The 12672-nt window shown below is 61.4% G+C and overlaps 1 protein-coding gene across 1 annotated transcript; it reads left to right on the top strand.

Annotated features, from left to right (window-relative positions):
* Positions 1 to 29: 29 nt before the first annotated feature.
* Positions 30 to 12598, top strand: SEMA3G (semaphorin 3G). The gene is made up of 16 exons (XM_054639945.2): positions 30 to 120; positions 3446 to 3606; positions 4645 to 4707; positions 6224 to 6343; positions 6933 to 7023; positions 7104 to 7220; positions 7408 to 7550; positions 7628 to 7742; positions 7855 to 7924; positions 8106 to 8250; positions 8505 to 8736; positions 8850 to 8941; positions 9205 to 9246; positions 9417 to 9642; positions 9935 to 10074; positions 10165 to 12598. The coding sequence occupies exons 1-16, from the start codon at positions 33 to 35 to the stop codon at positions 10627 to 10629; spliced, it is 2310 nt and encodes a 769-aa protein (XP_054495920.2). The 5' UTR covers positions 30 to 32; the 3' UTR covers positions 10630 to 12598.
* The last annotated feature ends 74 nt before the right edge of the window (positions 12599 to 12672 follow it).

Raw genomic sequence — 12672 nt, 5'->3', positions numbered from 1 at the left:
GTGCCACGGCGGGCGGAGGGCGCGGCGGCGGGATGCGGGCAGCGGTGGCGGTGTCGCTGTCGCTGTGCTGGCTCTGGGCGGCGGGGCGCAGCCTGCCCCGGCTGCGCCTGTCCTACCGCGGTGAGCCGGGCCGGGGGCACCTGCTGCGGGACGGGCAGGGGCTGGCCAGGGAGGGCCGCGCTCAGGGTGCCCCCTCGGGGACAGGCTGGGGACCTGGGGAGCCTCAGCTGCGGGAGCTGCTCCCAGTGCGGGGTTTTGGTGCTGATTGTGGGCAAATTGTGCTGGGGGCTCGGGCTGGCTGGGGTTTCGTGGGTGGATGCTCTGCACCCTCCGCTCCCCACCGGGACGTAGAGGCCCCCCGAGGAGGAGGAGGGAGAGAGGAACGGGTGACGGGGACAGGGGATGTGCCGGTGCCGCCGGGCTCCGCGCCAGCCCCGCCGCTGCCCGTGGGGGCTTGTCTCCCACGCGGCGTGCGGGGAAACTGAGGCACGGCGCTGTTCTGGCCCCGCACGCTTTGGCTCCTGTGCCGGGTGGGCGCTGCGGTGCGCGGGCGGTCCCCAGCGGGCTGGGTGCTCAGCATCCTGCCCCCGGCTGTTTGGGGGTCCCGGTGCCCCCTCCGAGCCCCGTCGCCCTGGGGTGCGGGTGCCGGGGCCCCTCGGGGGTGCGGGGGCAGCGCTCGGCTTTAATTAAAACTCTCCCTGTGATCCTGCTCTGGCTCGCCGCATCCCCCGCTCTGCCAGCCTAATCCACGGGCTGCTCCAGCTAAACCTGACAGAGCCTGGGGCGCCCCAATCTCCTCCCGGCCTCAAAGCAATAACCTGCTCTAAAAAATGCAACATAAAATAAATTACATCATGTATATCTTCCCCATTCCTTCCCAGAAGGGGGAAAGACCTGGGCAGCCCAGCACTTGCAGAGCCTCGGGAGCTGCAGTGCCAGGGAAAGTTGCTCCTCTGCTGCCTGGGCTGGGGGTTCCTGGGTTTTTTACATCCCTCGCTCTGTCCTGGGGCACAGCAGGTGACCCCAGGGCTGCCTCTCTGTGTGTGGAACGGGAAACTGAGGCACACAGTGCCCCCCATCCCCTCATCCTGGGAGCCCGGGGTGGCTCATGGCTCTGCCCCGGGATGCGACCCGGTGTCCTCAGGCTGGCCTTGGCACAGGGTGAGGACATCTGGGGTCTCAGCAGGGGTGAATCGTGGGGCTCAATGTCTGGCTCAGTGTCTGATCCTCTCCAGCACAAAGTCCATTTCCCAGGTGTGAGGAGCTGCCCGGGGCGGGGTGGAAGCTCCTCAGCCTCCCGCGGGAAGCGAGCCACCTTTGGAAGCTGCTTTTTTTTTTTTTTTTTTTTTTTTTTTTTTTTTTTTTTTTTTTTAATTTTTTTTTTTTTTTCCCCTTAAGCTGATTATTCCATTCGTTTTCCAAATTGGAAACAGCAACTGAAATTTCCCATGAAACAAATTCTGCCACCGCCTTCTCCCCGGGGGAAGAAAAAAAAATAGAAAATGTCAATTAAAGACATTAGAGTCTCTGAAATTAAAACCATGGTGAGCTGAAGCTGTTTGTGCAGAGCTCCTCGACCTGGGCTCTGTGTGGCTGCTGGCTCTGCTGTGAGGTGACTCTGTGGGGTGACAGGGACAGGCGTTGTGCTGTGGGTGCAGTGGTGGCTGTGTAGCCAGCTCTCCCTCACACTTCCAGCCACTCTTTCCCTTTTGTTTCAACTTCCAGCAGTGGCTCATGTGAGAGGGGAAAGAGCATTTTGCTGTTGTGAGGACCAGAAGCATTGCCCTGCGCTCTTTGCTGTCCTGAGGGACCCCCACGCTGGGGTGAAGGTGTCCCAGGGGTGGATGGGGCATGGCAAAGGGCTGGTCCCTGGGGATTGGAGGGGAAGGCGCCCTGAGCCAGTGTAACCCGAGGCGCAGGAGGAATTCTCCAGGTCTGGGGGAGAAGGGGAAGCCTTGCCTGAAACAATAAAAGGAGCCTGCCGACTTTGCCAGTGTTGTTTTGAGCTGGGAAAATGTTTTTGCTGGGCAAGAATAGAAGGAGACGACAGCGTTTTCCTGGGCTGGCCCCGGTGATATGGGAGGACCTGGTGCTGGGAGGACACAGGGAGGAGGGTGCCAGACTGGGTGGAGGGACCACCACTGCCTGGAGCCAGCTCTGCTTGCAGGCACAGGGGTGTTTCCAATGAGGATGGAGCGCTGGGGCTGTATCCCCTGTACCACTGCCACCACCAGCCAGGGCACTGGGACTGCCCCTGAGCAGGGATAGGGGGTGTGGTGGGCTGAAGGTGTCTGTAGTCCCCTGCTAGGGATGGACCTTGTCTCCCTTGCAGGGCCTAGAAGAGGCATTTCCACCAGAATGGGAATTATGTCATTGGCCACCTCCTTGCTGGAAGTGACAAACGTCCCCCCAGCAAGAGCAGGACTTGGTAGCCCAGTGTCCTGACCTGTGGTGGCTCCATTTGTCCCAGCACCACCTCCCCTCTTCTGGGGACATGTGTGGGAGATGCTGGGGCTGGGTTTTACCCTGGGGTCAGCTGCAGTGGCTGGCAGTCTTCCGGGCTGGAGGGTGTTTGGGGACAGAGCTGTGCTCATCAATGGTGCTTTGTCCTCTCTTTCTCTGTCTGGCAGGCACAGTGGCCTGGCCTGGGGTTGGGGTGGGTTCTCAGAGCCCTGTGAAGCTGAGCCATTCCCTCTGGCCCTCTCCCTCTGGCAGCTGTGGCAGCTCTGTGGGCACCACTGTGCTGGCTCGATGACCCTGAAAGTAATTTCCTACTGGAAACCAGCTGAGCCACTGCCCCGGTGTTGTCATCACTGTGAGGCATTGCACGAGATTCAGGCTTGGACTTGCTCTGGGGGCTTTGACTGTCAGATCCTGTTGTTTGGGATGTGATGTCCATCCCTGGGATACCCCCATGCTGGTGCCTCTCCCCAGGTGCCTTGTGTGTGCCATGGAGGAAGCCATCCTGTCAGTGAGTTCTGGTGGCACTGGCAGCAGCGGGCTTGGCGTGGCAGTTTCCCCATGGCACTGGCTGGGTGCCTGCTATTGTGTCCTTGGCTGGCACCCAGCAGGGACAGGACCTGCTTTGCACCCACCCCGTGTCCAGTCTCGCCTCCATCCCAGCCTGGGGCTGCTGGCACTGCCCAGCTTGCTGTGGCACGGCCACCGTGGGAGTCTGGGGTGGTTCAGCCAAACCTTGCTGGGGGTGGCAACCTCTCCTGGGACCCTGCTGCTGATTGTTGGCTCTGCAGCTTTGTCCTTGGCTGGCAGGGAGAGCAGCACTCCAGCCAGGTTGAGGCTGGGATGCCCATGAAGCAGATGCTGCAGGCTGGAGTGGCTGTGAGCAGCTCTGATGACTCCAGCACAGCTCCATGGTACTTAGCAGCTCCGAGGAACCCTTGGGGCTGGGATGGCTCCTGCTGATGCTTTCACCTCTTCCTGGCAGAGCTTTTAGGCTCCAACCGCTCCGTGCTCTTCTTTGGCCACCGCGGCTCCCTGGGCTTCCGCTGCCTCTACCTGGACGAGTACCGCGACCGGCTCTTCCTCGGGGGCAAGGATGTGCTCTACTCCCTGCTCCTGGATGGGGCCACTGCAGATGCCAAGGAGGTGAGCTGGGTGCTGCTGAGCATCTGGGGTGTCTGTCCCCACCCTGGCCCCCCGTGGACCTGTCAGTGCCCAACTGAGCCGGGCAAAGTCACTCTGCAGCAAGGCCTGCCCTGGGCATGGCCTCATCTCAAGTGCCTCGAAATTATTCTGTAAACTTGTAATGCCTGGCAAGGGCAGGCTGGCTGAGGTGGCTGGAGGGAAATTAGCTGGTAATTAGTCATGATCATCAGCCTAGGAAACTGGTAGTGCAGCTCACCAGTGATTCCTGGGCAGTGAGCATTGTTTTGGACCCCCCTCTTCTAAAAAACTGCCACTGGGAGATGGAGTGATGCCCATCCCCATCTGGGCATTCCCTTCACAGGCCAAATATTCAGCTGAAAGCCTGCAGAGACAAGGAGCTAAAGGGATCCATCACTGCAAGAAGTTGTGCCAGGGTTCACCTGGCAAAGCCCCCAGATCTCTCCTAGTTCCTTGGTGGGAGAGATGATGGACCAGAATGATGGTGCTGGGTGGTGGTTCCCCTCCTCTTTCACCCTCTCCACTTTGACTTTTTGTTTTTCAAACACGGCTCTGGGCTGTTTCTAGCTGAAGAGAGGAGGGGAGGAAATGAAGTGCCCCTCAGTGAGCTGGGTCACTGCAGTGGGGTCAAGGGCTTGTGTACCCAAGCTGCCCTCAGTCCAAGAGCTGCTAAAGGCTGTGGGGGACATGGACTCCATCACTCCTGCTGTCCCCTGGGCACCCTTTCCCCAGGCCACCCACAAGCCCACCCTCTTCCAGGCCAGCTCCAGCCATTCCCAGCATGACCACCCAAATCCAGCCCAGCTGTGGGCTGTGACTGCCAGGATGCATCTGCCCAGGAGGAAGGGTCCTGCTCGGGGCTTGTAGGGTGGGAGTCCCGGGCTGGGTGGGCTCCAGGGAGCTGTGGTTCCTCTCTCTATCCCTCTATCTGCTTGCCATTGGCAGCCTGGGGATGTGGATTTGCATGGCTGGGTGCCTGCTGTCCCCCCTCCCTGCTCCAGCAGACCCTTTGTGTTCCAGATCTATTGGCCACCCCGCCCTGGGCAGACGCAGGAGTGTTTCCAGAAGGGGAAGGACCCAGGGGTGAGTCTCTCCCCATGTGTGCTCTGCTGTGAGTTGGGGGATGCCAGATGGGTCCCCTTGTGACAGATGGTTCCTCCCATGTTGGGGCTGTGCCATGTCACCTGCCAGGGGTGGCCCTGGGGCTCAGGGGCCAGTTAATCCTCGTGCAAGAGGGAAACTGAGGCAGGGAATCTGCGGCCAGTCCTGGCCATGCAATAGTCTTGCTCCAGGCTCTGGAAATCCTGTCTTAGTTGCTCTGCTCAGCCCTGTGGCCAGAGAGTGGTGGCCAGTGTGTCCCAATGTGGCTGCACAAGCAGGCAGGGATAGCTGGGCTCTGGAACTGGAGCTTGGAGGGACCCAAACCCCCATGCTGTGCTCCAGACCCCAGCAACACTGCCTGCCCCATCCTGGCTGTCCCTGATGGTGGGAAATCTGTAACTGGCTCAGGTTTGGTGACCTTGTTCCTTAAACCTTACCCCTCTTTGCATCCCCCTGCCCGATATGGAACAGGACTGTGGCGGGGAGAAAGTCCCCAAGGCTCCCCTGGCCCAGACAAATTGCTCCCAGGAGTCCCTGTTCTGCTCTCTGTGTTTATTTTACCAGCTCTCACCGACAGATCCAAGCCAGGGCAGGCTCAACTTTTTATTTTTCTTGAACGTATATTTTTTTTCCCTTGCTATTTTAGAGGCTCTTTGCAAAGGGAAAATAAACAGCAGGAGGCTGGGAGCCCCCGGGGCGGCTGGGCAGCGGTGTTCCCAGCAGAGGAGGGGCTCACATCCCGCTGTGGAGGGGACAATGCAGGGCAGGCAGGGCTGGTGCTGGCCAGGGGAGCTGCCAAGCTAATGGTGGAGAAGGATGGGAGCCCTTTTCCAATGGGAACTGCCGGGAGAAAATGCACAAAGTCAGAGGTGGCAGGTCTCCAGCCCTGGGAATGTCATTGCTGCCGTCCCTCAGAGAAGGGGACAATTCCAGATGGCAGCGACCAGGGCTGTTCTGGAGGCAGCCCAGGATGCCTGTGGGTCTCTGTCTGTCTCCACTGTTTCCTCCTTTTGTTTCATCCCTGGCCTAAGCAGGAATGTGACGGGGAAGGATGTCCCTGCATCTGGTCACGTCCTGGGTGCCAGCGGTTCGGGGCCGCGTTTGCAGCTTGCAGGGCAGGTGACATTGCTGCCCTGGCCAGCGTGGACTGTGCCACAGGGTTAGTGCACAGGTGCCTGTGGGCATCAGATGCCCAGGTGGCAGCTGGATCCTGTGCGGTTCCCCTGGGAGGCTCTGGGCAGCAGGAGGATCAGTAAAAAGCCCTGTTGTTTTGCAGTGGGCTGGGGCCCACCCAGATGAAGTCCATACAAGCCCTGTCAGTGGGCACAAGCTGCCACCACAGATCCCTGGCCCCAGGGGAGGCAGGGAGCCTGGGTGGAGCTCAGGGAGCCAGGGCTGGGGCTCACCCACTGTGGCAGGGCCCCAGGCTGAGGCAGGGAGCTGGGGTGGGCACAGCACCAATACCCAGTGACCCTTCCTGTCCCTGCTGTCCCCCCAGACTGACTGTGCCAACTATGTCCGTGTGCTGCATCCCTACAACCGGACACACCTGCTGGCCTGCGGGACAGGCGCCTTCCACCCCATGTGCACCTTCGTCTACGTGGGGCACCGTGGTGAGGTAGGGCAGCATCCCCAGCAGGACAGCCCTGGAATACAGATCCCCACTGCCTGCCTCTCTCCCGAGGGGCCTTGGGACTGCATGGGGTTGCTGGATGTGCAGTTTGCTCTAACCTGAATACCGGTGGGTGGGGGGGAGTGTCAGGAACCAGCTCCCTGTTGTCCCTTTGTTCTTCTGCTACTCCCTGTCCAGCTTTCCCACATGTCTGGCCTGGGATCCCCTTTATAGACGTGTCCCCAGGGGCTGGTGTCCTGCCAGGGGCTGAGGTGGGGGTGGCATTTTCTCCTCTCCAGCTCACTGCTCACAAATCAAGTTGGCTGGGGTGGAATGGCAGGACACCCCTCAGAGCCCTCCCCACAGCCTGGCCCTGTCTGTACCATGATGACTCTGACCAGGCAGGCAAGCAAGCAATGGGGCTGGCGGGTCCCCTTCAGCTGCTGTACACCCTTGTGGGATCAGTCTTGCCTCAAAAAGCGTGGATGCTGCTTCCAGATGGTCCTTTGGGTGCCCTGAGTCAGGTGCAGGTTGGGCAGGGACCAGAGGTGGCCCCTGCATGGCCCAGGGCTCACCTGCCTGCTCCTCTCCCCAGCACACCTTCAGCCTGGACCCTGCCAGCGTGGAGAGCGGCCGGGGCCGGTGCCCGCACGAGCCCAGCCGCGCTTTCGCCAGCACCGTCATCGGTGGGTGCCCTCCTCGGGATGTGGGAGCCTCAGGGTGTCCCAGGGATGGTCCCCGTGGCAGCAGCTGCGTGTGTTTGCAGGAGGGGAGCTGTACGCCGGCCTCACGGCAGATTTCCTGGGGCGTGATCCTGGCGTGTTCCGCAGCATGGGGACCCGCTCCGCCCTGCGCACGGAGGTGGACCAGCGCTTACTGCATGGTAACAGCTGCCCTCTGACCCTCCCTCTCCCCCAGCCAGGCACCACCAACCCTGTGGTGGCCAGAGCATCTGTGGCCATGCTGCAGCATCCCCCATACCAGCTAAGGGCAGGGACAGGCACCAGGACAGCAAGGTCTGGGGGTGCTGCTGGCTCTCCCCACTTGACATGACCAGCTCTTGCTTGCAGATCCCAAATTTGTGGCAGCCCACTTGATCCCAGACAACAATGACCGGGACAATGACAAAGCCTATTTCTTCTTCACGGAGAAGGTGGTGGAGGCAGATAGCAAGGAGCACGCCATTGTCAGCCGTGTGGGGCGTGTCTGCGTGGTAGGATGCTGGTGGGGACGTGGGGAACAGGGATGCACCAGTCACAGCAGTGGCCCTGATACTCCCTGTCCCTGCAGAATGATGCTGGTGGCCAGAGGGTGCTGGTCAACAAGTGGAGCACCTTCAACAAGGCCCGGCTGGTATGCTCAGTCCCCGGCCCTGATGGCATTGACACCTACTTTGATGAGCTGGGTAAGGTGTGAGCTGGGTAAGTGAGATACAGCTCTGTACAGATGGAGCTGTATCTCACTGGGGCTAGTCACTTAGTTGGATTTCAGGAAAAAGCCCATGCTTTCATTTCCAGAGGATGTCTTCTTGCTGAGGACAAAGGATGGGAAGAGCCCGGAGATCTATGCCCTTTTCAGCACTGTCAGGTGGGTGATCCAGCTCCAGCCTCTGGGGACATCCAGCTGCAGCTGCCCATGACTTGCCCTTTCACTGTCACTGTCACCAAGGGTTGCTGGCTACTCCCCATGTCTTTTGGGGATGTCAGTGTCCCTGCTGCCTGCAGTGCCAAGCATGGCTCTGCTCAACCCACTCTCTGTCCCCTTGCAGCCACGTTTTCCGGGGCTCTGCTGTCTGTGTGTACCGCATGGCCGACATCCGGGAGGTGTTCAACGGGCCCTTTGCCCACCGGGAGAGCCCCCATCACCAGTGGGCTGCCTACGAGGGCAGGGTGCCCTACCCACGGCCAGGCGTGGTGAGTGACTCCCTGGAGCTCCAGGTCCCTCTCCTCCTCCAGCTGCTCTTCTGGGGTGGTGATGGAGCCATCCCCATCTTCTCACCTGCTGGAGAGGTCAGCTGGTGCTTTGCCAAGGTCTGGCACAGGGGTGGAAGAGATGATGCCAAACTAGAAGGCAGAGAGGGGACCCAAGACATCTCTGAGGGGTGAGGGAGGGGGAAGGAGTGATGCTGGGGTGTCTGGGCTAAGCTGGTCCCCTCCTGTCCCTGCAGTGTCCCAGCAAGACCACCAACCAGCCCCGGCGGCAGTACGGCACCACCAAGGACTTCCCTGACGAGGTGCTGCACTTTGCCCGTGCCCACCCCCTCATGTTCCAGCCCGTGCTCCCCCGGCACCGCCGGCCCCTCCTGGTGAAGACCGACCTGCCCCAGCGGCTGCGCCAGCTCGTGGTGGACAGGGTGGAGGCCGAGGACGGGCAGCACGATGTCCTCTTCCTCGGCACAGGTGAGCAGCAGGGGCACAGTGCAGGAAGGAGCCGCAGAGCTGGGGGTCCCAGTGGGCACCCCCCGGGCTGTGAGATGCAGGGTGCTCACACCTCCATCCTCCTCGGCCTCCAGATGCTGGCTCAGTGCTGAAGGTGGTGGTCATGCAGAAGACGAGCTCAGCCGTGACTGAAGAAGTCATCCTGGAGGAGCTGCAGGTTTTTAAGGTGACATTTACTGCCCCGCTTGCAAGGGAGAGGGCAATGGGGTGGGCTCAGGTTGGGGACATGTGGGGATGGAGGGTCAGGGCTGTCACTGCATTGTTGATCACTGGAAGGTCTCAGGGTTGTGAGGGCAGAGGCCGGCTGGGGGTATTTTCACCCTCCCCAAAACATTCCTGATGCTCTGTCAAGCCCTGGTGGCTCTGAATGAGCTGGGCTGTCTGTGGTGAGGATTATGCCAGCCTGATGTCCTCTGCCCTCCCCTACAGATGCCTGTGCCCATCACCCAGATGGAGATCTCTGTCAAACGTGTGAGTACAGACACACCTTGGCCATGGGGCTGGGGACCGGGCAGGTGTCCAGCTGTGGTCACCAGCCTCCTAAAGCCATGTGATGTGTGCCCTGGGGTCTCCTGGCTGGGCCCCCAGGTGCCAAGCCCATGGGGGTTGCCAGCCTCACCACCTTGGTGCTGTTCCCCCAGCAAACGCTCTACGTGGGCTCCAGCCTGGGCGTGGCCCAGGTGCGGCTGCACCAGTGTGAGTCCTATGGCACTGCCTGTGCTGAGTGCTGCCTGGCCAGGGATCCCTACTGTGCCTGGGATGGCACTGCCTGCACCCACTACCAGCCCTCGGGCAAGCGCCGCCAGCGCCGCCAGGACACGCGCCAGCCCAACCCTGCCCACCAGTGCCTGGACCAGAACCTGACCGGTGAGACACTGGGGACCCCAGGGCTGGGGGGCTCCTCCCAGTGCCCCAAGATGGCCTGACATGCGCAGCCCTAGCACACAGAGGGGCTTGTGGCCCTTCCATGTGGGCACCCTCATCTGCCCGTCTCAGAGACCAGGGCATGCCCTGAGAGAAGGTGGGTGCTGCTGGGGCTGGGGCTGGCCACGGGGAGAGAAGGGAATGAAGCCACACAGTGGCCAAGGGGGGCTGACACCTGGGCAGGTGGAAGCCTGGCTCTGCCCTCCCTGCAAGCCTGTGCCTGTGTTTGCCCTAGTGGACGATTTTGAGAGCGTTGAGGAGAAGGTGCTTTACGGGGCAGAGGACAACAGCACATTCCTGGAGTGCGTGCCTCGCTCCCCGCAGGCCAGCGTGCAGTGGTTTGTCCAGAGGCCACCCGACGAGCAGCGGGACGAGGTGAGGCTCCCCTGCCCTGCTCCCGATGTGGGGACACGGGAGGGACGTGGGGGCACACCCGGACCCTCCCAACGCCCCGGTGGCCCGCAGGTGAAGACGGACGAGCGGATCCTGCAGACGGAGCAGGGGCTGCTGTTCCGCAGGCTGCACCGGCACGACGCTGGCACCTACTACTGCAAAACGCTGGAGCACGGCTTCACCCAGACCGTGGCCAAGACCGCCCTGCGGGTCATCCCCAGCCAGCAGCTGGCACACTCCTTCCCCCGGGGCCCAGGGGACGAGCTCCCACCCCTGCTGTGCCCCGAGCCCCGGCTGCTGCCACAGGCTCCCAAGAGCTGGTTCAAGGACATCATGCACCTGGTCAGCTCCCCAAACCCACGGCGCGTGGAGGAGTACTGCGCCCGCCTCTGGTGCAGCAGCCGCCCTCAGCACCGCAAGAGCAAGCTGGCCCAGGCCAAGCTGGTCCTGGCCGGCGTGGACGTGGCCAAGAAGGGACGGACAGGCAAAGCCCACAGCGAGAGGAACCGTGTGCCCCGGCACGCACCGGCCACTTAGGGAGGGCAGGGGACAGACGTGGGGCAGCCGTGGGCAGGGACCAGCTCCCTGTGCTGCTGCTGGGGCCTCTTCACCTGCTGCTGGGTGGCTTGCAGTGCTGCCAGCCTGATCCCCCTGGCTGGAGTGGATGGGCAGGTCCCTGTCACCCTCAGGGGCTGCAGGGTCACTTCACAAACAGGCAGTGAGGTGAGACACGTTGGCCCCCCTTGCTCTTGCAGGTGATGCAGCAGGTGGGGGCCGTGGTGCCTGGGTGGGCTGGGGCACAGTGGCATGGTGCCACCCAGGCCCTGCTGTCACCCAGGTGCTGCCTGGATCCCTCTGTGAATATTGGGGCCATGTATGGTGCCATGGGGAGCGGCTGATGGCTCCAGGCTCTTCCCACACCAGCACAGAGCCTGGGGAAGATGATGCCTGCTCATCTGTATGGGGGAAAGCCAGCATCATCCCAAAAAGCCTCTGTGTGCAGGAGGAGCTCTGTCACATGCTGTGCCTGGGGAGCCAGAGCTGTGCTATGCCACCCAGGGTATGTCCTGGGGGACGGGGCTCCTGCCTACCTTCCCTTGGCACTGGGACACACTCAGCAGTGCCAGCTGTTCTGGGTGCAGCTCCCCACTTCCCCTCTCTCCGCCCCACAGACACAGTTTTAGGGCTGGGGAGAGAAGCAAACGGCTGTGGGCAGGTTAGACCTGTTCCTGGGTAAACACTGGGAGAGGCACTAATGCCACCGCTGTCACTGTGCCCAGGTGGGAGCAGGGACAGGCAGAGGGCAGCCCCAGCAGAGTTTGGGGGGCTGCAGCACACCTGGGGTGGTTTCTGCTGGTGGGTGGCCCTGCAGGGCTGGTTTGGGTGGGCTCCTGCTGCCTGGTGGAGCTAAAGCAGCACCCAGGGCCTCCCCCAAATGCAGGGGTTGGGGGTAGGTGCATGGAGGGCACCTCCAGGCTGCCAGCAAGGTGTTCCTTGCTTTCCTCAGCCGACATGAGCTCACTCAGTCAGCCTGGGGTGATAAAGATCTGCCCCTTCCTGAGGCAGGGCAGCCCCACACAATGGTGTGAACCACGGCCCCGCCGGGACCGGCATTGTTCAGAGCTGGAGGAACGGGAAAGAAAAATAATAATAATAATAATAATTAAAAGGCCCTAAATAGCTCACACAAAGCCAGGTCATGATATCATCTCTCCTCCCCGTGTGTGTTTGTGCTGCAGCAGTGGCTCCCTGGGAGAAGCACGGCCCCATCCCACAGAGATGGGCTGGGGGTCCTGGCCCTCTTCTCCAGCTTCTCCTGCTCCCTGTCCCACCTCTCCTGCAACCTCCTGGGATGGGAGAGCTGTGGTGGGGCAGGCAGGCTGGGACATTTTCTGCAGGGAGCGGAGTGGTGTGGGTGGCGCTGATTTATGGGGCCAGACAGGAGCCAAGCACGTGGATCTGGATAATTGCAGGCCTGGGGGGCACAGGTGAACAACAGCCAGCAAGCAGAGACAGGGAGGGACCTGGGTGAAAAGCCTGGAATGAGACAGGAGTGTGATTCCCCAGGGCCTGGATTACAGAGCTCTGCAGTGCCTGCACTGACCCGTGCACCCCTCTGCCCCGAGTGACCCCTGTGCCCCATGGAGCAGGGGCTGGGCTGCCCACACTGGGGGAGGCAGCTGGAGGGGCTCTGAGGGCTCTGCTAACTTTGGGACCTGGCCTTGAGGTGAGCTGTGACAGGCTGGAGGTGGCACGAGGGCCAGTAAGGCTTCAAACTGAGCAGGAACAGGCACCAGGAGCAAACAGTCCCCTAAACAGTCCCTCCTTTTGGGGGTGCTTTGTCCCTGCTCCCAGTAAATCTCTGGGGTAGCTGAGCCTGGTCCTCCTGGGTAGATTTACCACTAAGGCTGGAGCAGGAGAGATTTTGTCAGGGCTGCACTCTGCAGCCTTGTCTCTGGTGATCACCAGCCAGCTGAGGCAACCTGTGACCCTAGAAACTTCCAGGGAGGGGCTGGGCAGCCATGTGCACACCCACATGTGTAAGAATCCGTGTGCAATACAACACACATGCAGTACAAT

This window comes from Agelaius phoeniceus, chromosome 11, assembly GCF_051311805.1.
Source record: "Agelaius phoeniceus isolate bAgePho1 chromosome 11, bAgePho1.hap1, whole genome shotgun sequence".
Taxonomy (NCBI): Eukaryota; Metazoa; Chordata; class Aves; order Passeriformes; family Icteridae; genus Agelaius; species Agelaius phoeniceus.
The sequence above is the reverse complement of the archived record's forward strand: the minus strand, read 5'-3'. Positions and strand labels throughout refer to the sequence as shown.

What these genes read in the sequence shown, in the direction of transcription:
- SEMA3G (XM_054639945.2), top strand. Translation starts at nt 33, where the DNA reads ATGCGGGCAGCGGTGGCGGTGTCGCTGTCGCTGTGCTGGCTCTGGGCG. An exon ending in TTTCGCCAGCACCGTCATCG is followed by an intron (nt 7,024 to 7,103) that starts GTGGGTGCCCTC and finishes GTGTGTTTGCAG; the next exon opens with GAGGGGAGCTGTACGCCGGC. An exon ending in CCTGGACCAGAACCTGACCG is followed by an intron (nt 9,643 to 9,934) that starts GTGAGACACTGG and finishes TGTTTGCCCTAG; the next exon opens with TGGACGATTTTGAGAGCGTT.